Source organism: Monosiga brevicollis, genomic scaffold, assembly GCF_000002865.3.
Source record: "Monosiga brevicollis MX1 MONBRscaffold_29 genomic scaffold, whole genome shotgun sequence".
Taxonomy (NCBI): Eukaryota; class Choanoflagellata; order Craspedida; family Salpingoecidae; genus Monosiga; species Monosiga brevicollis.
The window spans coordinates 470,452-495,172 of NW_001865066.1; the positions used below are offsets into that span (position 1 = coordinate 470,452).

General features: G+C 55.0%; 5 protein-coding genes across 5 annotated transcripts; 2 read left to right on the plus strand and 3 right to left on the minus strand.

The window, feature by feature from the left end:
- Positions 1-201: 201 nt before the first annotated feature.
- On the plus strand, positions 202-3,827 carry MONBRDRAFT_34089 (uncharacterized protein; the record flags this gene model as incomplete). The annotated part of the gene is made up of 9 exons (XM_001749272.1): positions 202-512; positions 623-1,250; positions 1,409-1,686; positions 1,780-1,913; positions 2,010-2,158; positions 2,281-2,729; positions 2,862-2,919; positions 3,025-3,127; positions 3,239-3,827. 9 exons carry the CDS (start codon positions 202-204, stop codon positions 3,703-3,705), a joined length of 2,577 nt encoding a protein of 858 aa, XP_001749324.1. The 3' UTR covers positions 3,706-3,827.
- A 707-nt stretch (positions 3,828-4,534) lies between these two features.
- MONBRDRAFT_11521 (uncharacterized protein) lies at positions 4,535-7,030 on the minus strand (the record flags this gene model as incomplete). The annotated part of the gene is made up of 4 exons (XM_001749341.1): positions 4,535-4,846; positions 5,364-5,509; positions 5,582-5,791; positions 6,424-7,030. 4 exons carry the CDS (start codon positions 7,028-7,030, stop codon positions 4,535-4,537), a joined length of 1,275 nt encoding a protein of 424 aa, XP_001749393.1.
- Positions 7,031-7,742: 712 nt separating this feature from the next.
- On the minus strand, positions 7,743-11,401 carry MONBRDRAFT_38685 (uncharacterized protein; the record flags this gene model as incomplete). Its single annotated transcript, XM_001749342.1, has 6 exons — positions 7,743-8,349; positions 8,473-8,570; positions 8,658-8,835; positions 8,937-9,160; positions 10,017-10,509; positions 10,640-11,401. The coding sequence occupies 6 exons, from the start codon at positions 11,399-11,401 to the stop codon at positions 8,059-8,061; spliced, it is 2,046 nt and encodes a 681-aa protein (XP_001749394.1). The 3' UTR covers positions 7,743-8,058.
- A 2,076-nt stretch (positions 11,402-13,477) lies between these two features.
- Positions 13,478-17,616, plus strand: MONBRDRAFT_34091 (uncharacterized protein). The gene is made up of 21 exons (XM_001749273.1): positions 13,478-13,511; positions 13,739-13,816; positions 13,905-13,968; positions 14,078-14,182; positions 14,322-14,362; positions 14,455-14,541; positions 14,667-14,742; positions 14,829-14,950; positions 15,047-15,095; positions 15,234-15,389; positions 15,462-15,547; positions 15,644-15,714; positions 15,812-15,883; positions 16,108-16,190; positions 16,273-16,360; positions 16,416-16,546; positions 16,636-16,773; positions 16,855-16,899; positions 16,999-17,114; positions 17,235-17,344; positions 17,452-17,616. Exons 1-21 carry the CDS (start codon positions 13,497-13,499, stop codon positions 17,501-17,503), a joined length of 1,785 nt encoding a protein of 594 aa, XP_001749325.1. The 5' UTR covers positions 13,478-13,496; the 3' UTR covers positions 17,504-17,616.
- Positions 17,617-17,794: 178 nt separating this feature from the next.
- Positions 17,795-24,349, minus strand: MONBRDRAFT_28906 (uncharacterized protein; the record flags this gene model as incomplete). Its single annotated transcript, XM_001749343.1, has 28 exons — positions 17,795-17,904; positions 17,993-18,144; positions 18,271-18,448; positions 18,611-18,728; positions 18,809-18,873; positions 18,995-19,112; positions 19,215-19,291; positions 19,404-19,469; positions 19,586-19,675; positions 19,742-19,973; positions 20,078-20,335; positions 20,496-20,558; positions 20,633-20,692; positions 20,786-20,866; positions 20,964-21,063; positions 21,137-21,335; positions 21,759-21,804; positions 21,935-22,069; positions 22,291-22,325; positions 22,455-22,545; positions 22,632-22,726; positions 22,807-22,921; positions 23,040-23,109; positions 23,213-23,306; positions 23,458-23,508; positions 23,630-23,725; positions 23,859-23,899; positions 24,273-24,349. 28 exons carry the CDS (start codon positions 24,347-24,349, stop codon positions 17,795-17,797), a joined length of 2,913 nt encoding a protein of 970 aa, XP_001749395.1.
- Between the last annotated feature and the right edge of the window lie 372 nt (positions 24,350-24,721).

The following is a 24,721-nucleotide window of genomic DNA, read 5'->3' on the forward strand; positions in this document are numbered from 1 at the left end:
CTCTCTTCCTGTCTCTCTCTATCTCTCTCAGCTGCTCCGTTGCCGCGGCGCCTCCCCCTTCCCCCCTTCCCCTCCCTCGGTCAGGTTCCATTGACCAGGTGCCTGGTTGGCGTTGCTGCCTCGCTCCATGGGCTTTGCGGAACGTTTTTGTGACGGTTGGGATCTCATCCCTTCTTTGCAGAGAGCTGGGGAGGGGACGTGATGGCGGTGCGGGGTGACCAGCCCGCAAAGTCGGAGGCCTTGCGACCACAAGCAGGGATGAACGAGCGGGCGGTGGCTTCGACACGGGCGTTGATGCCGGCTGGACAAGAGCGTGCCTCAACGGCCGCCGACTCACGCTCCTCCAGTGCAGCTGAAGGCGGAGGAACGATGCAGTCCCATCCCGCAGCCGAGGCCGAGGCCGAGGCCTCCCCTCCCCTCCTGCCCTTTGCCGCCTACGCCGTCCAAAAGAACGAAATTCCCGGCCTCGACACTTCCCGATACCACCTCCTAGCCAGTGCCTTTCTCTACAGGTGTGCAAACCACCCACCCCAGCGCGCAAGGACAGTGATCAGCTGTCTCGGACTCATTCGCTCAAACGCTTCCCCTGCCATGTCACTTGCGCCTCTCCCCTTGATCTCAGATATGCCGATCATCTTCCTCAAGACCTGGTCCCCCGCCTGATGGAGCTTCTCTATCAAGACCTTCAGTCGCGCCTTCGCGCTGCCGATAGCCGCAGTACATCACCGGCCTCGGCTTCCCTCCATCCTGTACCATTGCCGCTCGATGCCGCACCTCCTGCCTCATCAGCAGCGCATGGTGCCGTGTCCCCATGCCACCAACATGACCACAATACCACACCGCCCATCGTGCGAGGCACCAATCATCAACTGGTTGATGCGCTACGCCGGCTCAACCTCTTGCAAATAGAACGCCGCCGCACCACCCCTGCTGCACCACCCCAGACCTTCCCCAGCAGTCGCCGCATCTGTCGTACCCGGCTCTACACACGCATCCTTGGGCAGCTGCGACAAGCGGGCCACGCCTACTTTGCCCAGCACTGGGATAATCTGCCCGCCCTTTACAAAGTTAATAGACCTGCCTTCCTCTCCTTTCGTCACACCTGCGAAGTGCAGCAATTACATGCTGTAGATTTGCCCCTCCATGAAGAGCCCGAACCAAAGGCCCAGCCCACCTCTCATGAAGCCCCGGCCAAGCGTCCACGCCCAGCTACTTTTATGTCCCGCGCAGATCGCGAAGCCTGGTCGGCGGTGCGTCATCGCTCCTCCTTCCGTTGCCTCATTCTCAGCCCCGTTTCGAGCTCTCGCCTCGCTTGCATCCATTGCCAACCTCACATGCCACACGCCTATGCCCTTTTCTTTTGCCCACTGAACCAACATCACACCTCGGCGACGATGCGTCCTGACAGCATGTCTGGTGTCTCGAGTCCTATGCGGCCCTGGAAACTTTGATTGGCCAAGCAGATCGAGTGCTCATTATGTTCACAGCCGACTACTGTCGCTTCTGCCGTCTCCTCAGACCCGCCATCAACCAGGTCGCCGATCAGCTGCACGCCCAAGATGTGTCTGCTGCTGTCGCTTGCGTCTATGGGCCTGACCACTTGGATTTGCGTGACCGCTTTCACATCCGCGTGTACCCCACACTCCTGCTTTTTATCAACGGCGAATTGCGTGCCGCATATCCTCGGTCAGCCATTCCGATTCACCCCCTCCCCCCTCGCCCTTGCACGCCCTTCACACCTACCCTTCTGACAGAAATGCCCTGGCAATGTCTTGACAGAGCTGCCGAGCGAAGCCCCGAAAAAATTAAGGACTTTGTGTTGAACACACCGGCTAATGCCGATGAAAGTGTCGGTCTACACGCTCCACCTTTATCTTTGCCGCAGCCTGCCGACACGACCTCAGGCTCCTCGGGTTCGTCCCCCTTTTTTTTGGCCACCCACTTCTTCGCGCCTTTTTTTCTTGCTCATTTTCTTGCATCTGCTCCACCCGTCAATCTCCACTCTGCAGACGTCGATTTAGCTCGCAGTCCTCAATCGGGAGATGCCAACTTGTCAAGAACCACTTCTCAGCCACAAGACGGTACCTCGGCTTCGAGCCTGAACAGCTGGCGCGAGGCTCTCATTAGCGCTGGCATTGACCTCATCGACGATCTTGAGGTACCATCATTTTTGGCGGGGCAGTATCTTAGCTGGGCCAATGACACGGGCAATGTTGAGGCCGTGGTACAACTAACGCGCGTCGTGTTCTCCCATTTGCATCCCTCCCTCGGCGCTCGTAGCGGGCTCGCGAGTTGGCGGTGGCGCGTGAAACGTCCAAAGTGGATGATGCGGAAGCTTGTCAGGGCGGCGTCTGCCCAGCTCGCTCATCCGATGAGCCCCCCACCATCTTTTTCACCGGTGGTGGGATAGCCTCTGGCAAAAGCTCGGGCCTGAAGCTCCTCTATGCCTCTGACTTTTGGCGTCAGCACGCTGCCCAAGTTGTCCAGATTGAGGCTGATCGCCTCAAAACTCTCGACCCTCTATTTCAGGCTCTCAAGGGCGTGGGAGCCGCGGAAGCCAGCGCCGTTGTTCACCAATCCTCCACCAGTGCAGCTGAGGACCTGTTGGTCAAAGCCGTCAATGCGCGTCGACACATTGTCTTTGACTCGACCATGATGTGGGCCCCATTCGTTCATCAGACTTTAGACATGATTGCAGATCAGCACCACGACTATGTCAAAGGCCCCGGGTCGGTTTCGCTTGATCTGGCATGCCTATCCGCGCACCGTTCTGCCTCCACGACCATTTTTTTGCCGCCGCTGCCTGCTTGCCAGACCCCTTTCGCCTGCTCACTGTGTGCTCACATGCGGTGGGCGATTAGATATGTCACTCAAGCTGATGGCTCTTCCATTGAGCAATATTGGGTCCGTGGCCCCGAGGTATACTTACCTGCTCAGTCTCAATTGAGATCCTCGCATCACATTGACCCTGCCATGCCATGCGTGCTCTAACACGAAAGCGCGCCTTCTCGTTTGTCTTCTTAGACGACCTGCAAGTCCAAGTACCGTTGCGTACTCCTGGCCATGACAGTTGAACCGGCCTTGGCTATCAAACGCGCCGTCGTGCGCTGGATCGTTTCAGGCCGAGGTGAGGTTTGGTCTGTTTCAACGCTGTGCCCCCGACCCTCATGATTCGATGCCCTTGCTGATGGCCCGTGCTTGTACGTTTTGTCCTTGCTGTTTTCGCGGGTGCATACAGCTCCGAGTTCAACCCGACGTATCCTGAGCTCGCATCGCTGGTTTTCAGAAGCCTTCCCCAATTATGCGGCTCGCTTTGACCAGGTCTTGCTGCTCGATGCAGACCCGCATGCCAGTTTGATGGCTCAGCAGACCCAATGCGGCCCCAAGCTGGCCGACGACTCTAATACCGAAGACTCCCAGCTCGATTCGCAGTCTTTGACCCAAAAGGATGAGCGCTTGGACCTGAATCGCGATCAGCGGACTGCTTTGATCCCGGTTCTTCAAGGTGCTCGAATGCATGACCGTGCAGCTGTGGTTTACCGGCGCGTCGCCGGCCAAGCGCATTGCTGTGACCGACTTTATGCTCGCTTTCGCCATAAGCGCTACCTGAACTTGGATGCCACCTGCGAGGCGAGCATGTTCCCAGCGCAAGACCCAGAGTGCAACGAGCCGCATCACTGTAAACATCTCGAAGAGTTACTATAGACGCTCTTCGAGGACCAAGCCCCAACGACACCGCGGGGGTGCATCCGTGGGTGCGTTTCCATCCACAAGCAAGAGTATTGAAGATCAGAAAGAAAACACGAATGAAATTTGATTATCATGTGGACTAGCTCGTGAATCAAAGATTAAATGACCCTTTGGCAGAACGCAAAAGAAAGGAAACAGCACGATGCTCATACGTTTAAAACAGCACGATCAAAACAATGCAACCTTGGAAAGGAGAGAAAAGACCCCAGTGGAGAGCACACAAAGACACAATGGACGGCGGGTGGGGAAATCAAAGAAGAAGGGGATGATCCGTATCGATCTCCCAAGCAACAAACAGCCTTGAAAAGAGACATTGAAGCACACGAATAATACAAATCAAGAAAATAAAAACCGAAAGGCAAGCAACTGAAAAGTAAACCAGCTTCATGAATAGGATGAAACTCAAGAGCAGGACATCGCGGTCTGCAAGCGCTTGCCCACTTCTCATGACACGACGGCGGCCGCAGCAAAAAGTCCGCGCTCTGCGCGATAAATCAAGATAGAAAAATGCTCGATGTTGACCGCAGGTGATGGCCCCGAATGTTGACCCGGCGTTTAAGCGTCATATGCAAACAATTCATATTGGGGCTCAACTTGCTCTATCCCTGAGCTATCGGCTGACGCAGTTGCAGGGTTTGAAAGGAGGGCAGAGGGGCCGCGATGTCCGTGTAAGCTACCGTATATGGGATTCGGCATCATGGCGATGGTGTGATCATCTGCTGCGGCCACTTTTGGTGCCAGCTGGCGCCTGGTCCCGGCCATATACCGCAGCAAAACAATGAGTTCAATCGTAGCCACCACCAGGGCGATGAAGAACAAGATCTGATAGATATTGGTGCCCCCATTCTCGCACGCGGATTGGCTCTGTTGTGGTGACAGCGATCCGCCTATGGTTGTCGCGCTTGTGCTGAGGACTGGGGTAGTAGCAGCCACTCTTGTGGCTGTGCGGGTTGTGGTGGTGGTAGTAGTCGTCGTCGTCGTCGTGGTAGTTGTGGTAGTTGTGGTTGTTGTGGTCGTTGTGGTCGTCGTAGTCGTTGTGGTTGTAGGTTGCGACGATGGTGTCGATGTCACAAGTGCTGCTGTCGTAACAATGGCGCTACAGTCGAATGCCTTGTGTGCCTGCGTGCCTGCATCAAGATTGTAAACGGACCACTCGATCTGGGTAGCTAGAGGCTGCCAGTTCATTGTCAGCTGCACCTCGCCTTGTCCAACTCCGCGCATTATGATGCCATGGGTTAACATGTCCAGGCAGGTTGACCCCAGTGGTGGCTGCTCGGGATTTAAAATCACCTTGAAATACACCACACATTCCACGCATGAGGGTATAAACAACAAAGAAGCAAGCGCCAGCACGCATCCAGGTACTGAGCAAAACATTAATCCCAAACATCAATTCAGTGCTGCACTGACCAAATCTTCAGTCACTTGAACACGCGCCGTAATCGTGCGCATGGCCGTGGAGGGCAGGTTGGGTCCGTTTGCAATAAATACTAATACATAAGTACCAGCACGATCTACAACCCAATCAAGTCGGTTGGACGAAGTATGAGAGGTTAGCATAACTGTTTGGTCGCGTTCAAAGTGTGCTTGCGCCTTTTGCACCAGCGACAAACCAAACCTCGGATGACTTGGCCCACGTGCTCAAAGTCTACACCGTCAACCCAAGTTGATAGTGTCAAGTCTGCGCTATCGACCGGCGCGCGTACAACCCAGTCGACGAGGACATCCCGTATGGGCTCTTCGCCGTGCCAAAAGAGAGCTGCAGGCATGGGCATCGCCGCATAAGCGAACACAGGCGGGATCAATTACAAGAGTTTGGGCGTCGACTAACGTTTGCAGACGGTGTCGGTGGTCGGTGTACAGGGCGTGTAGACGCCGCTCCAAGCATCGCAAGTGGTACAGCTTGTACATTGGGCCGGGCTGCCTGTGAGCGAGTACTCGCCTTCGACGCAAGGATAGCAGACGGTGCGGCTCGCATCGGTATGGCCGCTGGGACACGCCATGCAAGCATCGACCACACCTGCGATTGGCTGGTATGACCCTGGCGCACACATCACACAGGTATCAGAGCTATCGTCCATGTATGTACCCGGCGAGCAGGGAATTTGCGTGCATGAGGGCTCGCCGGGAGGGCGATATTTGCCCGCGGTGCAAGCCCAACATCTGGAGGCCGATTGAATGGAAGTGTAGTTTGCTGGGCAATCGGTACACGAAGCCTGGCTGGTGCTACTATATGTGTTGACTGGGCAAGCGTTGCAAGTGCTTGAGTTGACTGGGGCATATGTGCCCGACTCGCAAACATCACAAGTGCCAGTTTCCAGCTCGGCTGTTCCGGCGTCGCATGGTTCACAAGCGGCACGTGTGCTACTCGGGACATAGCCTGGTCCACAGGTAGCGCATGCTGTTGAGCCCCTCGGGCTCGCTGTGTCTATTGGGCAGACCCCGCAATATTGAAAAAATCCAACATAAACATAGAAGTACTGGCCGGGGGGACAGGCCTTTTTGACGCACTGAACGGCTGGTGTCGATTCAATGGTATCATCTAGTCGAGGAAAAAACACAAGAATGAAATTGGCCTGGCCAAGCCAGACACGGAGTGGCATTCGGAGGATGCGAGGGCCAAGGCAAGGAGGAAACCGGTTAGCGGGGCAAAGGCGCATGACAGGGCCTTACATCTGTTGTCGTTTGCATTTTGAAAGCTGCAAAATTGGTCCACTCGCATGCCGTAAATGGTGACGCTGGACTTTTGATAGGAGGGGTTGATGTCAAAGGCGATCATGATTGTCAAGTCCAATACTTCGGAATTGAGGCTTGAGCTGAGATTGAGGGGACCGCCAATGATGCTTCGCGAGTTGAAGATTGAGACCCTGTGCACGAGTTCGGGTCGGTTGTCCGGGTTCCAAACAGAGTCTTGGATCTTCATATGTGTCTGCGCCTGACCATTGGCCATGATCTGAAGGCTCGAAATGTTGGTCGTGGTGGATAGGTCGAGGGTCCACCAAAGAGGGGCGTCCAGGTTCGTCATGTCAAAAGATGGAGAGCCCCTCAGGGTGACGGTCATCGAGGCTGTGCGTCTGTATCTTGATCCAATGCAAGTGATGGCATCGACCTCGGTTTCTGCGCAGCTCGCATTCCGATCGGCAATGTTTAGGGCGTTGCCCGCGATATCCACCTTGTTCACCCCTGCCACGCCCGGCAGCCATGCCCCAAGAACGGAAACAACCGCCACCAGCGCCACCACCTCCACCGGCAACACCCCCAAGACCGGTCGCACCCCCATCACCCCAACACGCGGTCAGTCCGCCCGCCCAACAGACCTCGACCGACTGCCACATTCACAGTGAGAGAGAGAGAGAGAGGGAGAGAGAGAGAACAACAACAAAAATATCGAAGATCGCAATGCAGAATTCAGAACTAAAAAACGTCATCAACACACACACACGCACACTTGACTCCTTTAGGCTTATTCATTCCTCTCTTATCTCTTTGTGAATCTTTTTCTCTCTCTCCCTCTCAAACTCTCTCTCAAACTCTCTCTCTCTCTCTCTCAAACTCTCTCTCAAACTCTCTCAAACTCTCAAACTCTCAAACTCTCAAACTCTCTCTCTCAAACTCTCAAACTCTCAACTCTCTCTCTCAAACTCTCAAACTCTCTCTCAAACTCTCTCTCAAACTCTCTCTCTCTCAAACTCTCTCTTTCTCTGGTGCAGGGCTCCAACTGGGCACATTGGGTGGGGAGAGAGACAGACAGACACAGAGAGAGAAAAGGCGGAGCTGATGGATCGCTTCCTGGCACAGTTGGGTTGAATGGCAATACAGGGCGCGTACCTGGCCAAGTCTGCTTAGCACGCCAAAGCACTGCTCTGCTTCTCATGTCAGGAAAGTCACGTTTTGGTGTTTTTGGAGGACGAGAAGCATCACAGCTTGCACAGAAGCCGTCAAAGTGTCAAAAGTGATCTCATGAATGTTCATCAGTAACGTCAGTGCGGGTTGATAGACGGTTGGATTCAATGTTGGGTCGTTCGCGGAACGGCTCGTAAGCACGGCAATGTACATGAAAGAAACAAAAAGGATGCTTCAAGTGCGGCAACACGAGGACAGGAACACACAGAGCAGACACACGGAAACATCATGGGCTGCGTCGGGGCGATTAAACTCAAATGAAAAGCCGACGCGTGCAGAGGTTGGCTGGGAAACAAAGACCTCCAGCAAGCATGCAGCAGATTAGCATGTGACAAAGAAAGAAACAACTGATGGACGACATGCAATGCGATCATGGCTGATGCATCATGCAACTCTCCGTGCGTCTCAAACGACAGTGCTTGTCAAGAGACCATGCCCTTGAAGTTGTTGTTTTGGTTGAGATCGAGGGTACTGTGTAGCTGTGGAGTGGGGTGGGCGGGCGAGGGCAGCCTCTATCTGTGCTGCATCGGCTCGCAACCGCGCAACCGCATCGTTCAAGAGCTGGTTGTGCTGCTCCAACGCTGACACTTTGTCCTCCATGTTGTCAAGCTTGCTCTTCTGCACCTGTCGCCGTTGACGCATGTAGTCACGACGCTTCACCCGCTTGGCCAACGTCTCGGCACTCAGAGGTTTCTGCTGCCGAAAGCAGAACGGAAGAAATATGAATGTTGGCAGGCGGTGTACATGCAACAAAGCCCCTTGTTCAAACCAGCCGGCAAGCCTGTCTAGTTCCAAGATCACGGCAAGGGCAAAACTCACCGACTCGCGAGAGTGCCCCAGGTCCTCCGAGGCCGAGGTCAACGTGCCGTGGTCGGCATCCGAAGCCGATAACGGGGACGTGGAAGCGCTAGATGCAGCTGTTCAAACCCACACCCACGCATGAGGTGCGGCATGAAGCACTAAAGACGAGACAGGTGAAAACATGTTGCCTTGAACGACCATACCGGCGAGCGTGGCTCTGATATGGGCAACCATGGCATCATGCTTTCCTTGCTCGGCATATTCTTCAGGAGTATAGCCGAGGCCCGAGGGGGCGCTCATGACTTCAGTGAGCCATTTTGCATGGTGATGAGCGCGGCCACGTTTGGATTGCAGATGATGTTCGATCAAGAGCTCCAACACCTGAAAAAAAAAAAATAGGGGGGGGCAGAGCATACACCCCGAGTGAAGTGTGAGCTGCATGCTTGCGACAATACTTCACTTGGCGACGCTCGAGGACGGACCTCAATGTTTCCGCGGCGGGCAGCAAAGTGAAAAACGGTCTCCTCGTGGTCGTTCGCCAGCGCCAGGTTGAGTGCGTCGGCTTGCAGAATGGCGCGCACACACCCAAGAGCCCCCGAAGCCACAGCCCAGTGTAGACTCGACCAGCCGTTGCGATCTTGCATGTGAACGCTCGAAGTGCGAGCCTGCAGCACTCGCTCCACGATGGCTGTGTGACCCAGGACCGCTATGCACCGGACGCCACAGTCAGAGGGTGTAATGAGCCCCGCGTCGAGGACGGACAAGTTTGGACCAGTGGCAAATAAGTTTGATGGGTGAAAACAGCAAATCAAGCATACCACCATGCATCAACACAGTCATGCCGCGCTGGTCCGCAACAAGAACATCAGCTCCGTGATCAAGCAGTAGATTGACCATCCGTAGGCTGCCCAGACGGCAGGCATACATCAGAGGCGTGTTGTTCTAAAAGCGCGGGTCGATGGTCAGAGGACAAATGTGAGCCCAAGATGGAGGCTCATAATCGTGCCATGTCGAATCTCTCTACGGCAGACTCTTTAAAAGGATTGAAGGCGAGGGAAACACAAGCTTGGACGTTGGCGCCCACCTCCGAGTCGAGAACATTGGGGTCGGCACCTCCCTTGAGCAAGAGCGCCGTTACAACCTCCGTCCCCGGTGTAAGAGCAGATAAATGCAGGGGAGCCTGGTGTTGATTGTTGGGAATGTTGGGATCGGCACCTTCCCGCAGCAAATATCTGTGGTCGACAAGCAGACGGTCAGCATCGTGTCGAATGAACGTCTATCAAGAAGCTAAGGACGACAAGATATCATTCAAGAATAGCAACACAAAGGAAAAAAGGAAAAAAAAAAAAAAAAAAAAAAAAAGGGCCGGAAACGCCAGCTACGTACTCTATGCTTGTGGCTTGGCCGAGATACACACTCCAAGCTAGCGGGGTGTAGCCGTGGGGGTCACGCTGATTAATCCCTGGCGTACAATGGCAAGTAGGTCACGTGATCAGGCGCACGTGAGCAAAGTGTGATCTGGTGGGGGCGGCATGGATGGGCCTTTGGGGCCCTGAACGTACATTGCGCTTGATCCTTTAAGCTTTGAGACGCTTGTAAAACGGAGCCAGTTTGCTGGCTGTCGCTCAGGTGACTGGTTCCATAACCGTCGTCAGAGAGTGGAGACATTTGCTGAGGCCGCAGCGAAGGACTGAGGCTCAAAAGCTGCTGCGGAGGCGAGAGTGGGGCAGAGCTACTCGTTGAATAGACACTGGGACTAGTCTCGGCTGGCCCATGTGCCCGGGATACGGGTGGGGGATGGGAGCCACCAATCAAGGGAGGGTGGCCGTTTGAGGTCCGGAGGTGCAAGGCGGTTGTCGTGGGGTTGGCAGCGACTGTCGTGGCCATGTCATGCTCGTGGACAGCTTGCAACATGGCGGTAAGGTCATCGGTGACGTCGCCTAGTTCCATGAGGTCAACATTGAAGCTTTCTGGGTAGTTCATGGAAGAGGCGTGCACGTGTGAGTCGGTCAACGGCTGACCCCCCTGCCCTGTCTGCATCGCCTGCGTGGGGGTCTGCACTGGGAGGGATGGAACGGCCTGTGCTGGAATTTCGCCCTAGCCATACCCAGCAGAAAATGTTTGTTAATCACAAACGATGAAAGCGATGAAAGCGCATGCAATGCTGTTGTCATGAGTGACTTACGCGCAAGATGGCAAGTTGAAGGGGGGAATAAACAGCCAAGTCAAAGGGATATTGGAGGTGGGACTTGTCCGGGGTGGAGGGGTGGCTGCTGGGGGTAGGTGTGTTCAAGGCGAGATGGGCATTGGCATTGATGTTGGCTTGCCAGCGTTTGCGCTGGTACGCATGCACGCCCATGAAGATGAGGGTGATTAGAAGGGCCGCGGCAAAGACGGCGATGAGAACGGTCTGTAGAACGTGGGGATGTGCGTGGCTGTCCGAGCTGTCTGGGGCAATTGATTCGAGCTCCGGGGTTAGGGTGGAGTAGTTGTGACGAAGCATGGCAATCACCAAGATGTTGGTGCCGTTGACTGAAATGACGAGGGCATCCAGGTCGCTCATAAAGCTGTACAGTTGGTCAGCCATGGTGGCTTCAAGCAGATAGAGACGACAGCCAATTCCTTCGCCATTGTGTAAAGAGAAAAGGTCGGTGTGAAGAATGTCATTTGACTGGATGGGAATGTTGGTGTTGTTGCGAAAGGCGATGAGCGTGGCATTGAGGATGGCTTGCCAGGCTGAATCATTGTGCTCGACAACAGCATATGGCAGGGCAAACCAGATGGCAAGCTCATGCGTGTCATCAAGGGTTGCAATGGTGGTGGATGTGGCGCTGGCAGTCTCGGGAGCGCGACGAATGTCGCGGCTGGCCACCGAGAGCAAGCTAGGACTGAGTAGAAGGAGGAGTACCAGCCCAGTCACCGCGGTGGGGGCGCGGCCAACCCACATGATGCTGATGCCGATTCTGAGCGCGGTCGCCCAGTAGCAAATAAGGGTGGAGGGGGAGGAAGAGAAGCCAAACGCAACTGCTGTCTGCCGTGGCGCTCACTGCTGGGGGTTTAGCGAGCCTGGTCAGGATTAGCTTGCTTGGCCGTTGGAGAAAGATGCTGTTTCAGCATAGACCTTGCTACGGCAGACTGAGTTGAGTTGAGAGGGGAAACCTATGTCAGGAGTGCGCGGACCGAGCCAGAGTGAGCGTCGCCGGTGACTCGAGAAGGAATTGGATGAGGGAGTGGAATGGTTCTGGCACATCGGAGGTTGTGCGGTCATCATGTCGACGGGCGGAAAGGGTGCTGCTGCTGGTGGTGGTGGTGGTGTGGTAAGGCAGGCAGCAAGGCGGGTTGTTCTAGCCTGGGCTGGCATGGTTCAAAGCGAATGCGATTGGAGCGGGGGACGCGAGAGGGATGAATAGGATCATGCCGACGCGGGGTGGCGATAAGCCTCCATTAGCCTGCCCTTTGAGCTGGACTCTTGTGCGTGTGTGTGTGTATGTGTGTGTGTGTGTGTGTGTGTGTGTGTGTGTCTGTGTGTCTGTCTGTCTGTGTCTGTGTCTGTGTCTGTGTCTGTGTCTGTGTCTGTGTCTGTGTCTGTGTGTGGCGGGCAAAGATGCTCTCCCATCGCAACGCGCAGCCATGGAAGCGACACTTGTCGAGGAGTACAGCGCGACCCAGCAGCGGACCAAGCTGCGTGTGTACGTCTGAAAGGCGTGTGCCAAGACCGCGCATATCAGCCAGCAGCAGCCCAGATCATAGCCATCTCACCGATTCAACTTGGTATGCCTTGAAATGACAACACACGCCCCGAACCAAAGGCACGGGCGAGCAGGAGAGACGCTGTCAAGAACAGCAAGAGGCGCGCAGCCCACCCGCACAGCACCGTCGGGGAAAGTCTCTCTCCCTCCGCCACACACACACACACACACACACACACACACAGAATGGCACGCGACGTTTTCTCTTTGAGGGAGAGAAGGGGGTTGGCTGCGGGATAAATGGTAGAGAGACGTGCGGATGGGGTGGAGTTGGTCGAGGGGAGCAAAAGGGAAATCAGAGATTGAGCTGGGGTGGGGTGGAACCGGCAGAGAAGGGTGCGTGAAGAGAAGATGGAATGGGTGGAGGCGTTTTGGAAGGCGCACTTGATCGAGGCGATGAGCTGCAGAGATTCCGTCTTGGACGATAAATTCCAAAGTTTAATAGCAAAGGCATTAGCAGAGAGTTGGCATGGCTCTGGTGCAAATCAAGAGAGAGGTGCGCAACGCGTTGCAAAATCAGAGAGGCGAGGTGTGGCTGAGGAGGGGTTCCTTTGTTTACCATGGGAATCCCTTGTGTCATTCCAAGTATGCTGTCCTTTTTATAACATCATCACGTGCGGCTTGAAAGTTTATGAAGAAAAGTCTCGACTTTATGCATATGCGTCATTCGTTACTAGCTGATATAATGTTTTTAATGACGTAGTTTGTGTGCTCTTATATATCTTTTCTGCTGCAGAAGCGCCCTCTTCGCCCAGTCCTTCTGCCGGCACGTTTCATCTCCCAGCCCGCCGCGCGCCCGATGGCCCGTCGGGTCAAAGGGCGCTCGCTTGTGTGACCCACAGCAGTGCCAGAGTACAACACCCAGCGGTAGCACAGCCGCCAAAACCAATGACCGCCAGGGCGGTCAAAACAGGCAGGCCATGCCGCGCGGACGACGGCAGTAAGCGCGCCCCTGAACAGCGAAAAACGTGACGGACGTGTGGCGCCATCCATTCCGACAGCACCGCCCACACTCCCACCACATAATGTCCACTACGCCCGCTTCGATATCACCACACCTGCAACTTTCAAGTGCGCCGAGATTACACCCGAAACACGCAGACGTGAGAAAACCATGACGAACCCGGCACATCCACAAAAAGTAAAACACTTAATACAATGCACTTGGCGCGACATCAAGTAAAATACTTGTAGTGGGTGTGAGAGAAAAGTAAAATACATTTTTAAAATGGATAGGGAAAGTAAAATACATTTTTGTGATCTCGGACCATCATGTCCATCAGCGCCTCTTCAATGGCTCCAGCAGCCGTACGCCCCCTCGCTTCCCTGCGCGCCTTCCTCCGTCTGCCTCCCTCTTCCCTGCTGCTTCCGCCTCCCGCTTCCCTGCTGCCTTCTTGTTCTTGTTCTTCTTGTTCTTCTTCTTCTTGTTCTTCTTGTTCTTCTTGTTCTTCTTCTTCTTCTTGTTCTTCTTGTTCTTCTTGTTCTTCTTGTTCTTCTTGTTCTGCCGATTCACCTCAGTGGTGTGCCCACAATAGCGGCTGGCCAGCCTGCGGGCCTTGTTGAAGCAACATGCCGTTTCCGCCTTTATCATTCCGTCCGAGGACCCGCACCAGGTCAGGTTTCTTCCGCTTCCCTGGACGACCAAACTTACTCCCCGCTTGCAGACCTGCACCAGCCTCACGGCCCATTCTCCATGGTCAGAGCGAATATATAGCAGACTGCTATGCCCGCCGCGCCTGGATATCTGGCTTTGACGGCTCGGCTGGTATGCGCCAGCTCCCAAGATGGTTGACACTGGTTTCCCACCTTTTTTTTTTCTCGGCTGACACCGCCCTGCTCTGCTCTTGAAACCCCGCCCCCGCTCATGCAAACAGGCGAAGCCATCGTCACGGCCTCAAAGGCCGCCCTGTGGACCGACGGTCGATACTGGCTACAAGCAAGTAATCAGCTTGATGAAGCCTGGACCCTCATGAAAAGCGGTGCGGTCACACCGCCTCACCACCATCTGCTTGCTCCCGCTGAAGCGTCACGCCAAGTCCTGTCCGGACATGATGCAACGGTCTCGTCTGCCGTCTCACTATCGCATGGTGGCGCTTGCATTGATTCGAGCTTGGTCAGGCCAGCCCGACGTCCCGTCCCGTGAGCGATGGCTCTCTCAGGTCAGCCCCCCGGTGCATGCCAGTGTTGGACAGTGGTCCCGCACACCCGATGTGTGCCTGTCCGTGCCAACGCCTCTCCCCTTCTCCGTCAGGTCATTCCATCAGGTGAAGCCGTGGGTGTGGACCCTGCCGTCACAGCGCATCCCGATTATCAAAATCTCAAAACCGCGCTCGACAAGGTGCTCCCAGCCCGATTTCAGTTCTTGTCGTGCTTGCATTCCTCTCGTTTGCCATCTTCCCCATGACCGATCAAGCCAAATGGCCTTGCATCTGCCAGCTCATTCTCTTCTTGTCACATGGTCAGAAACACATTCGCCTCGTGCCACTCCAGGAAAATCTGATTGATGCCATTTGGCAGGACCGACCCCGCCAACCTCAAGGTTTGCAGTGTCCCCTTTACTTGGATACATGCCAGTCAGGCCTCCACGTGTACCACCGCTGATCTGGTTGCTGAACCCCGCTTCAGAGCCCATCCGCATCCAACCCCTGCAAGCAGCTGGTCAGCCCGTGGAAGCCAAGCTCGAACAGCTACGTGCCGACATCAGGGATGCAGACTGCAGCTGCATCATCGTCACGGCGCTCGATGACGTACGCAGCCTTTTCCATCGCCACGGCAAATGCTTCCAGGCTTGCCTCATCCTGTGTTTTGTCAAACCCCATGCTTCACCTTTGCTATGGCAACAGATTGCTTGGCTCTTTAACCTCCGTGGCAATGATATCCAATACAACCCAGGTGCAACCGCTTCATCCCTTTTTTTTGCGCCCGCCCAACAAGAGAGGCGAGAAATGGTCCAAGCGCACCCACGGGCCCAGATCTGCTGCGTTGCACTGAGCCGGCTCGTCATTTCACCTCATGCACATGCTTGCCCAGTCTTTTACGCCTATGCCCTCGTCACAATGGACCAGGCCTGGCTTTTTGTGGACGACTCTCGCTTTGACCCCGGGGTGCGGGAGCAGCTGAGCGCAGCTGTTGAGGTTCTTCCCTATGAATCCTTTTTTTCCCGTCTCCCAGGCATCCTTAATGCTGGTACGCCCGACGGCGCGACCCATGCGCTCCGGCATTACCCTGCCTGCCCAACTCATGTCCCGATGCGCACAGATCCTGCCCTCAAGAACCTACCAATTTTTCTGGCGCGCCGCTGCAGCCATGCCGTCGTTGATATCCTCGAGACAGCAGGCTACGAGGTCTGCCATTGCTGCTGCGCCCTACCATCCAATTTCTGATCAATGTTTCCATTGTTACTGACCTCATGTGACAACTTCAATTTCCATGTTTGCCAGACAAATCTGGACATTACTCCCGTGGAATCCCGCAAGGCTGTCAAGAACCCAGTTGAGCTCGCCGGCATGCGGTGCGTCATACCGCACACATGATCATTTGGGCCTTTTGAACACTGCGCTCATCGACACACGTCACTTTTCTTTTTTTTATCTCCCGAACCATGGCAGGGCCTGTCACATCCGCGATGCCGTGGCCCTGTCTTCCTTCTTCATGACTTTGGACAAACTATTTGAAGTCAAGTAGGTTGTCGTGTGGCCTTCCATGTGGGCCACCAGTCACGTGTTTCTTACCGTGTTTTCCCCTCGTCAATATGAAAAGTGAAATTGGCCCAACAGAGGTTGAGGCGGCCACCATGCTCGAGGAGCTGCGCGCGTAAGGCCTCAAACTCTTCTCGCCTCGCCCTGAGCCGGGTAGTTTTGCCCCATCATTGCTTTGACTTTGAACTGATGTCTGCTTAACACAGGCAGCAGCTGCTCTACCACAGCCTCAGCTTTGACACCATCTCTTCCATCGGAGCCAATGGATCCATCATCCACTACACCCCAAGTGCGTGACCCTAGCATTTTCGTGTGTTGCTCAACGCGAGCGTGCTTGCTATGCAATGCTCACGTCGACCGTCATCTTCCAGACCCGGTGACATGTGATCGTCTCGACAACAAGCGTGTCTATCTCTGTGACAGCGGCGGCCAATACACGTGCGGTTTGAACTCGCGCTGGTTTGTCCTTCATCTGTGCTCTGCATTCACGGATGCTTGTCCGTTTATCCTGTAGTGACGGCACCACGGACATTACCCGCACCGTCCATTTCGGTACGCCTACTGCCGAGGAGAAAATGGCTTTTACCCGCGTCCTCAAGGGCCATATTGCCCTGAGCAACCTGCGTTTCCCACCGGGCACCAACGGTAAGAAGCTGCCGTGCGCATTTCACTCGGTCAGAACGAGTGACCGCTCATGCTCGGCGCACTCGGGTCTCCGAACTATCCTTGCATAGGCCGCACAATCGACCCGTTTGCGCGCGCCTCATTATGGGAGGCTGGTATGGATTATGCACATGGCACTGGCCATGGGGTTGGTTCCCACCTGAACGTGCACGAGGGCCCCATGCAAATCAGCTTCCGACCCAAGGCCTGTACGTCCCTTTGCTCTGGGTTGTGCCCATTTCATCGCTCAAGGCACCACACGGACTCACCCAGACGTCTCTTTTGCTCAGCCGAACATCCCCTAGAGCCTGGGCAGGTCGTGACGATCGAACCCGGTACAGAAGACCAAACCTGCTACTTGAGCTCCTCCCTCTGCCCGATTAGTATCCCCTGCTTCTCACGCCTGTGCTGCCATGCCTGACCATCATGTGCAGGCTATTACAAGGACGGTGCTTTTGGCATTCGCATCGAAAACGTGGTGGAAGTTGTGAGCCTTGCGCCCGGCGACAAATCGCTCGGCTTCTCCCCAATCACACTGTTTCCCATTCAGGTCAGAATAAGCAACGCTTGGCTTGGCTGAACGTGTCGGCGAGCGCAGATCTCGCATGCCAGATTGCTGGCCTCTCGCCTCACTTTGTTTGACGTGGGAATGGTCGGGGATTGGGCACAGCGCAAAATGTTGGACGTCAAGCTGCTAACGGCAACTGAACTTGATTGGTTGAACCGCTACCACACAACGGTTCGCGCACGAGTTGGCCCGGAGCTGATGCGCCAGGGCAAGTACGTTCCTGCTTTTTGACACATTCAGTGGCCAGAAGCTCTTTGTAGCATTTCTTGTGCAACCGGCTAGCTTTTCACCAGCGTCGGCCATCGCTCTCTTACGGTAGAACGGAGGAACTTCACTGGCTGCAACAGCAAACAGAACCCATCGCAGCCTAAGCAGTTGATTCACTTGTGGTCAGTGCAGCATGAAAGCCAGGTGACGATGGCACACCAAGAGCAGAGGAACAAGTTCCGAGTGATTTCAATTGACATGCAAATTCGGGAAAAAAGCAAACGAAAAGAGAGAAAATTTAACAAAAATACATTTGCATCTACATGTCATGAACTATATGTAAGTAAGAAGTCAAAGTCTTTTGAAGTTGACTAACAAATCACTCACATGAACATCCGCAACCCTGTGGGCGCAATGTTTGATGTAGGGTTGTATTATCCATACTGAACGAGAGTTTAGGACGAGGCCAATGGGAAGCGCGCTTGCACCCGGGAAAACATTGATTGCGCTGCTTGCCGTCCATGCTCGCGCCAGGCCTTTTGGCCCGCTTCAAAACCATCTGTGCCTACAAATAGCGTCGCGTCGCGCGTCGTAGAATGAGATGTGAGGCCCAGAGGTACGCGCTCATACCGGGACGAGTCAGCTTTCCGTACCGGTGGCGAAATTGATGTCTTTGCCGGCCAAATTGGAGCCCATGCCCACACACACGGCCCCGGCGTCCCACCACTCCTCCACATTGTCCGGAGAGCAGCCGCCAGAAGGTGCAATGTTCATGGCCTTGAGGGGACTCACGCCCAGCATCGACCTGCCAGGTCATCACCCAAATCATCATCGGCGAGCGTGCAGGTATCTCGCGCCAAATTAAGTTTTGGCGCGCGGGGCGGGCGCAAAAAATAGGCCACGGCTCTGCAGACAAAGCCGGCGTACGCACTTGAGAATCTTGGGTGTAACCATGCTGGCATGAAAAAGCTTGATGAGCTTGGCTCCACGTCGATGCATGTCCCAGAGCTCGTTTGACGTCATGCCGGCAGGCACCGCCAGGATGCCCACCCGATGACAGGCATCAATGAAGCCCAACGGGTCGATCGGAGAGAGTGCAAACTTGGCCCCTGCCAACGCAACGCAGCCACAAAGCGAACGGAATGCGAGTCAAGCGTGAGGTGACTGTGAGAATCTGCTAGTCGAGCCTGCGGCTACGGCCGCGTTTTTAGCACCTTGCCAGCTGACTAAGAAAAGAAATAAGAAAAGAAATAAAAAGGTAACATGCATACCGAGGCGAGCAATCTCGGGCAAGAGAGGCACATCTGCATCCATGACAGTGCCGACCCCCACGCAGACGTTGGCCGGAAGCTTTTCCACCAAGGTCTGTAGTACGCGGCGCCACTCGGTCTGTTGACAAGCACAGCGGGGCAGGTAAGTGCACAGTGCAGGTATCATCAAGTGTCCGGTGTGGCAAATGCATGCTTTACCGTATCCAGTGTAACCTCAAGAGCTCGACAGCCCAGCTCCACGAGCTCAATGCCACGCGCAATGGCTACCAAATGCAGAAAAGGGGGCCAAGAGAAGATGACATGAGCGCATGCACTCACGCATGTACTCACATGCAAGGCACACGCGCGGGAGACAAAAAGTTTTTGACCGCACGCGCTGCGCACCGGCATCAGGGTTCTTGGCGCGTAGAATCGCCAGGACGCCGGCGTTTTTCAGGTGCGCCAACGTGGCATCGACATTGCCCGTTCCGCTGTTGAGTTTATCCAGATGAACAGCGCGGCTCTAAAGAGTGTGGCATGACACACGCAGCCATCCAATCAGTGAAACAAAGCGCGGACACATCAAAACATGAGCCTGGGTCCTAAAAGTGATTGTCAGACGTACTGCGTAGGAGGCTTCGACGTCTTGCAGTTGCGCACGCGTGACCTGTGAATGGTCGCCCATCGTCTCTTGGCAGAGCGCTGCAAATACCAACAATTGGACGTGGGTTAAAAATGCGAGCACGCGCGGGAGGGGGAAAGAATTCATAGGGAAATTCATGAAGGTGAACTAGTTGCGGACGAGCCAGCATACCTGCCATCAAGTCACCACGACGGGCAACCTCCACCATACGCGATGCAAAGATGTCTTGGTCCATCACTGCTTTCATCGACGAGAAAGAGTGGAGAAAAAAACAAAAACCGCAGTATTAGGCAATCCAATAAGCGCGCAAGCCACGGCGTTATATGTAATGGCTCTGAAGAACGGCACCGTACCCTCACTAGAGCTCTCATGGACGCGCAGTTCAAATTCGTCGAGACTGCACAGGAAAACGGCGGGCATGAAACATGAGAACGCGGGGCTAGCTAAGACGGGTGGCATTGATATTCAGACTACGCACGCATCAATGACACCGCAAGCCCAAGCCGAACCGCCACCACACTCGTCTTTTGGGCGATGGAAAACTGGCTGCTTGAGGGTGGTATGGACGCCACGGGCATCGGCGATGGCACTCCAGCGGCGCTGGAGGCCTTGATCGTCGCGATCCTTGTAGCACACCATCAAACGATGAAGCCGCCAGTGGGCACGCAGGACCGCTTGGAGGCGTCGCCAGGCCGGTGATTCCAGCGGCGTCTCGCTCGATGGTACATGGGCGCCCAAACCCTAGAGCCATGACCATCAGCAGGCGGTGATGCAAACGGGTTGAAATGGTTCAGCTGGTCGGGTGTCCTTTGCGATGGTGCAGGCTGTCGGTGCGCGGTACTGACCTCCAAGTTGGCAAGGTCGACGAGATTGCGCACACTGAGAATCAGCATTTGCAAGCGACTGGCGTGCGGGGCCATGACGGTCCATAGCTCCTCCAAAGAGCCTAGTTGAGGTCGATGGTTAAAGTCCATGCTCACCGGAACCTCGTGCGTGTACGCGGCCAGCATGGCTTGAGTCCAAGCCAAGCGCGCTTGCGTTGAGATCATGGGCGTGATACCCGTCATGTGCAGCCACTTGGCATTGGGGCCGCGAGTCAAAATCTGAGGAAAAAGGGGGGCGGGGACATAAGCGGAGAGGGCAGAATCGACATCCTTTGATGGGCGGAGACGGCGGCAAGCACGCAGGCACACCTGGTCCCAGTCAAAAAGATTTGGGGCTTGCTGGGCGAATGCGCCATTGCGACGCTGGTAATGCACCTACCCACCGAAGAGCGACAGCAACGGGCAAGTTAGAGCAGGGTCCTGAGGCGATTTTATGCAGCTTCTGCAAAGGTCAAACCAAGAAAAGCCCAAAACAACAATAAAAAAACACGAGGAGATGCAACAAACGGGTCTAACCTGCTTGATCTCAGGAATGACGGTGAAGATGCCAGCATCGGCGTTGGGGACGCGTACCACCTGAGCCGAGCAGTCGGGCGGTGAATATGTATGACCGTGTGAGGTGCGGGTCGGGTCACGGCGCGATCACGGCCAGGTTAAAAGCAAGCCTACCAAGCTAGTGTCGACGCCGGCCTGGGCGCCCGACGCATTAATAACGTCCCCCATGGGCCCTTCCGGCAGCACAGAGATCCACTACGATATGCAAGCCAGGCGCAGCGCAGTGAGTAGACCCTCAAGGCCTGTCAACCCTGGCAACTTCCAAGAACCTGTCGAGAATGTGGAGGCTTACCTGAGGGGCTGGATCTCCATCGGCAGCAAGATGAGCCGCAGCGACGGTCACGTTGAGTTCATCGCCGCCAATGGAGCGTAGCATGACGGTAGCCGTCGGGCTAAGCAGCACGAAGCATCCGTTCAGTGTGGCCAGATAACCAACCGAGAACAAACCCAGTTGCAACCACTTACTCTGCAGGCAAGGCTGCCGAGGCACCTACGCCTGCCTCCGCAGCAGACAGCGGCGCGAATCGCACCATGGCCTCGCCAAAGCCCAGCAGCTGGCGTCGTCGGTGATTCGGCTCCTCTGCCATGATCAGTGGTGTTTGTGTAAACTTGTTGTTGATGTTCTTTCTTTTTTCACAAAAAAAATTCAGATCAGATTTTTGATCTGATAAAATTTTAAAAGTGTTTTCTCAATCCAGTCACTTGGTACATTGGCTCAACTCGGAATGGATTGTGCTGTGGGTGGAGATGTAGGTGGGGGGGATGAGTTGCATCTTGGTGTCTCTGCGCAATGTACCCGTTTGATCTCTCCTCTCACGCCCTGTCTGCACAAAATCGTTGCTTTGGCCGTCTGCTTGATTCATGTGAGGACGGAAAAAACAAATCCGAAAGTAATATAGATTCATGTGAAGGATCCCGCCTAATCAAGACGCCCAAGATCGTGCAAAGCATCCACGACGAAGATGCCTCAAAGCAAGCTTTTGTGGTATTCGGCAGGTACATGTTGCAGTAAATCTACAAGAGGGACGACCAGCGCACCACAGCATGAGGGTGGCGGAGTTTTTCGGCATATGCTCCAGCAACTTACCCTTGGCCTCAAGCCATTCCCGATTGAAGATGCGCGAGGCATAGCGCTAGCGAGCCAAATGATAAAGCCGTTGGGTGAGCATAAAGCAGTTTTTAGCTTTTCATCTCCAAGTCTCGAGTCACTGCAAGACCAGAAGGGCCAGAAGTTGGGGTCCAGTGCCGGCCAGCACCACTCACCAGGCCGCTATCGCAGATCAAAGTTGCAACGGTGTGGCCCGGGCCGAGTTGTTTGGCCACTTCGACGGCGGCTTGCACGTTCAAGCCCGAAGAAAGACCCACACAAAAGCCCTCCTCATGCAACAGCTTGAACGTCTATCAATGCGCACACGGATGTCGGCCAGAGAATGATGCCACACGCCAGTTAGGTCAACCTGATGTGAATCGAACAACAAAGAAATAAAAACAGGCCGGCTCTGGCGAGAACGGCTTGAAAACGGTACGCACGCGGACGATTGACGCTGGGTCGGGAATATGGACAGCAGAATCCACGAGAGCGCCTTCCATGTTGGCTGTCACGCGGCCCTGGCCGATACCTGATGAAGTCCATCACGGGCATGCTTCTTGTCAGCTAGAAATATGTGGTCACGCACGAGCGACATGCAAAACAGATGGCTTGTCCCCTCCCGAAAAAAAAACCAAAAAACCAGAGACATCACCCCCCAATAAAACAAAACAAAAAGGCCATGAAGAGGCGTACCCTCGGTAACGCTGCCGGTACCCTCGCGCTCAAGGACGCCATTAGTAAAATAGTTGTACAAAACAGAGCCCGGTGGATCGGCCAACACAATCTGCAGGCAGGCAAGGCATGTGAGATGTCAAGGGTTGAGCACAAGCCATATGAGGAGTTTGGTTGCGCTCAAGCGAAAACATTGACCTTGATGTTTTCATTTTGCTGCTTGAGGTAGAGAGCTGTTCCAGCCAGGGTACCTCCAGTACCGGTTGCACAGGTAAATGCGTCCACTTTGCCTCCTGCACATGGCGACGCGAGAGATGTGCTGGCCTGAGCAAGAGCTGTATGGCTGAGCTAGCGCAGTGGAAAGCGAGCATACCCGTTTGTGCCCAGATTTCGGGGCCCGTGGTCACTTCATGGGCACGGCGGTTGGCGGTGTTATCAAACTGGTTGGTCCAGACGGCATTTTCCACGCTTTCAGCAAAGCGGCGCGCCTAGGGTGTGTATTGTGAGCATGTGAGTCGCAAGAGGGGGCAGGAATAGGTTAGGGTTAGGGTTAGGGTTAGGGATGGTCAAGCACCAAGAGCCAAAGCAAGCCAGAAAGGCTTCAACCTGGTGGTTGTAGTTGTCCGGATCAGAAAAGGCCACTGCCGGTACGGGGCGCACGTCGGCTCCCAGGGCCCTGCAGGTAGACGCAGCATGGCACAAGAAGTCAAGGTTTGAGTAAGCGGAGGCGGGCCGCAGCCAAAGGCGCAGCAAGGGCTGACTCCAGGCCATGCACTCACTTGAGTGTATCAATCTTTTCTTTGCTCTGCGTGTTGGGCATGTAGATGACGCATTTGTAGCCACGGGCCTGGCACACGTGCGCCAATCCAATGCCTGCATGGGTTGGCAGGTCAGCCGATGGAGTGCAAATGGGAGGGGGGTGGCGAGTGGGGTTGCAGAACATGTTGTGAACTGGTGTGCGTGATCGGCAACTACGCTTGGATCTTAAAGGGCCAATGGGAAAGGGGCCAAGGGGGTGTCGTACCAGTGTTGCCGGCCGTGCCCTCGACAACAGTACCACCGGGGCCGATCAAGCCTACATAAAGAGGGGAGTGGGTCAAGGTGCACACATTGGGTTAAAGAAGAAGCTTCGCTCGTGGCAGGGAGTCATGTAGCAGGCTGAGGTGGGACGATTGATCGGCGAGGAGCCGCGGTACCTCGCTCTTCGGCATCGTGCACAAGCATGAGAGCGGCCCGATCCTTGACCGAGCCGCCAGGCTGCATGCTCTCAATTTTGGCCACAATATTGCAACCTGCAGAGCGGCAGCACCGCGGGTCAGAGGAAGAGAGACAGAAAGACAGGGGGTGGGGTGATGACAGTCATGTCCTAAACAAAGAGGCGAGAATGCGTAAAAGCTGGATCAACGGCACAAGGCTGGGACGCACCTGTTTCTTCACTGGGTCCTTGAAGACGCACGAGTGGGGTCCTACCAACAAGACGGGCAGGGTCAGATCAATGGCGACGCGTGCAGTGCTGGGATAGGGGCGGTTTCAGGCAAGTCTGGGCTGGCAGGTCAACTTGCTTGCCGATCGTGTCGAGAAAGCCATTGCGCACGTGATCCGTCCAACCCTGGGTAAAAGTTTCCTGTGCCAGCAAATCCCAGACCAAGTGCTGGTGAGCAAAGAGGAGGGAGCCGGGGGAGGAGTAGCCGTATAGACTCGGTGGATACAGAATCAAGAACAAGCATGGGATTAGCCATGCTATTGAAGTGAGGTTGTGGTGTGCAGGTGCGTGCTTTACCGGCTGGAGGCGGAATCGGCTGGCCAAGATTTTGGCACGGGAGAGCTGCGAGGGCACACATATGGAAGGGCCAATTGAGGTCTGGGTTAGATGCGAAGGAGCCAAGATTCATGAGGCCGTTCCAACGTACAGCCATGATGTTGTGGGGGTAAGCGTGTGTCTAATCACCACCGGGAGCAGCAGCACAGCCGAGTCTCTGCAACTTGGGCGCCAAAGCACCCAACGAGCGCAGTGAGGCACTGGCAGGTGCATGCCAGCCTTCCGCCTTCCACCTTTATTCTCAATCTTCACAGACCCACCCCTTCCACCCAAATCCTTCTGATCACCAGACTGCTAACGCGTCCATTCCGCCCGCCCCGTCTGCCCCCGCCTCTCTCAACCCCTCCCTTTCCCCAGGGAGCTAGCTGCCATCGATGGCATCATCCTCCCCTCACTCACCAAATTTAAAAAATGAAATAAAAATACGAAATCCGACTTAAAAGTTTTAAAAATTGACAAAAATTACAAA

What these genes read in the sequence shown, in the direction of transcription:
- MONBRDRAFT_34091 (XM_001749273.1), top strand. An exon ending in CCCAGGCATCCTTAATGCTG is followed by an intron (nt 15,390 to 15,461) that starts GTACGCCCGACG and finishes CGATGCGCACAG; the next exon opens with ATCCTGCCCTCAAGAACCTA. An exon ending in GTTGAGCTCGCCGGCATGCG is followed by an intron (nt 15,715 to 15,811) that starts GTGCGTCATACC and finishes GAACCATGGCAG; the next exon opens with GGCCTGTCACATCCGCGATG.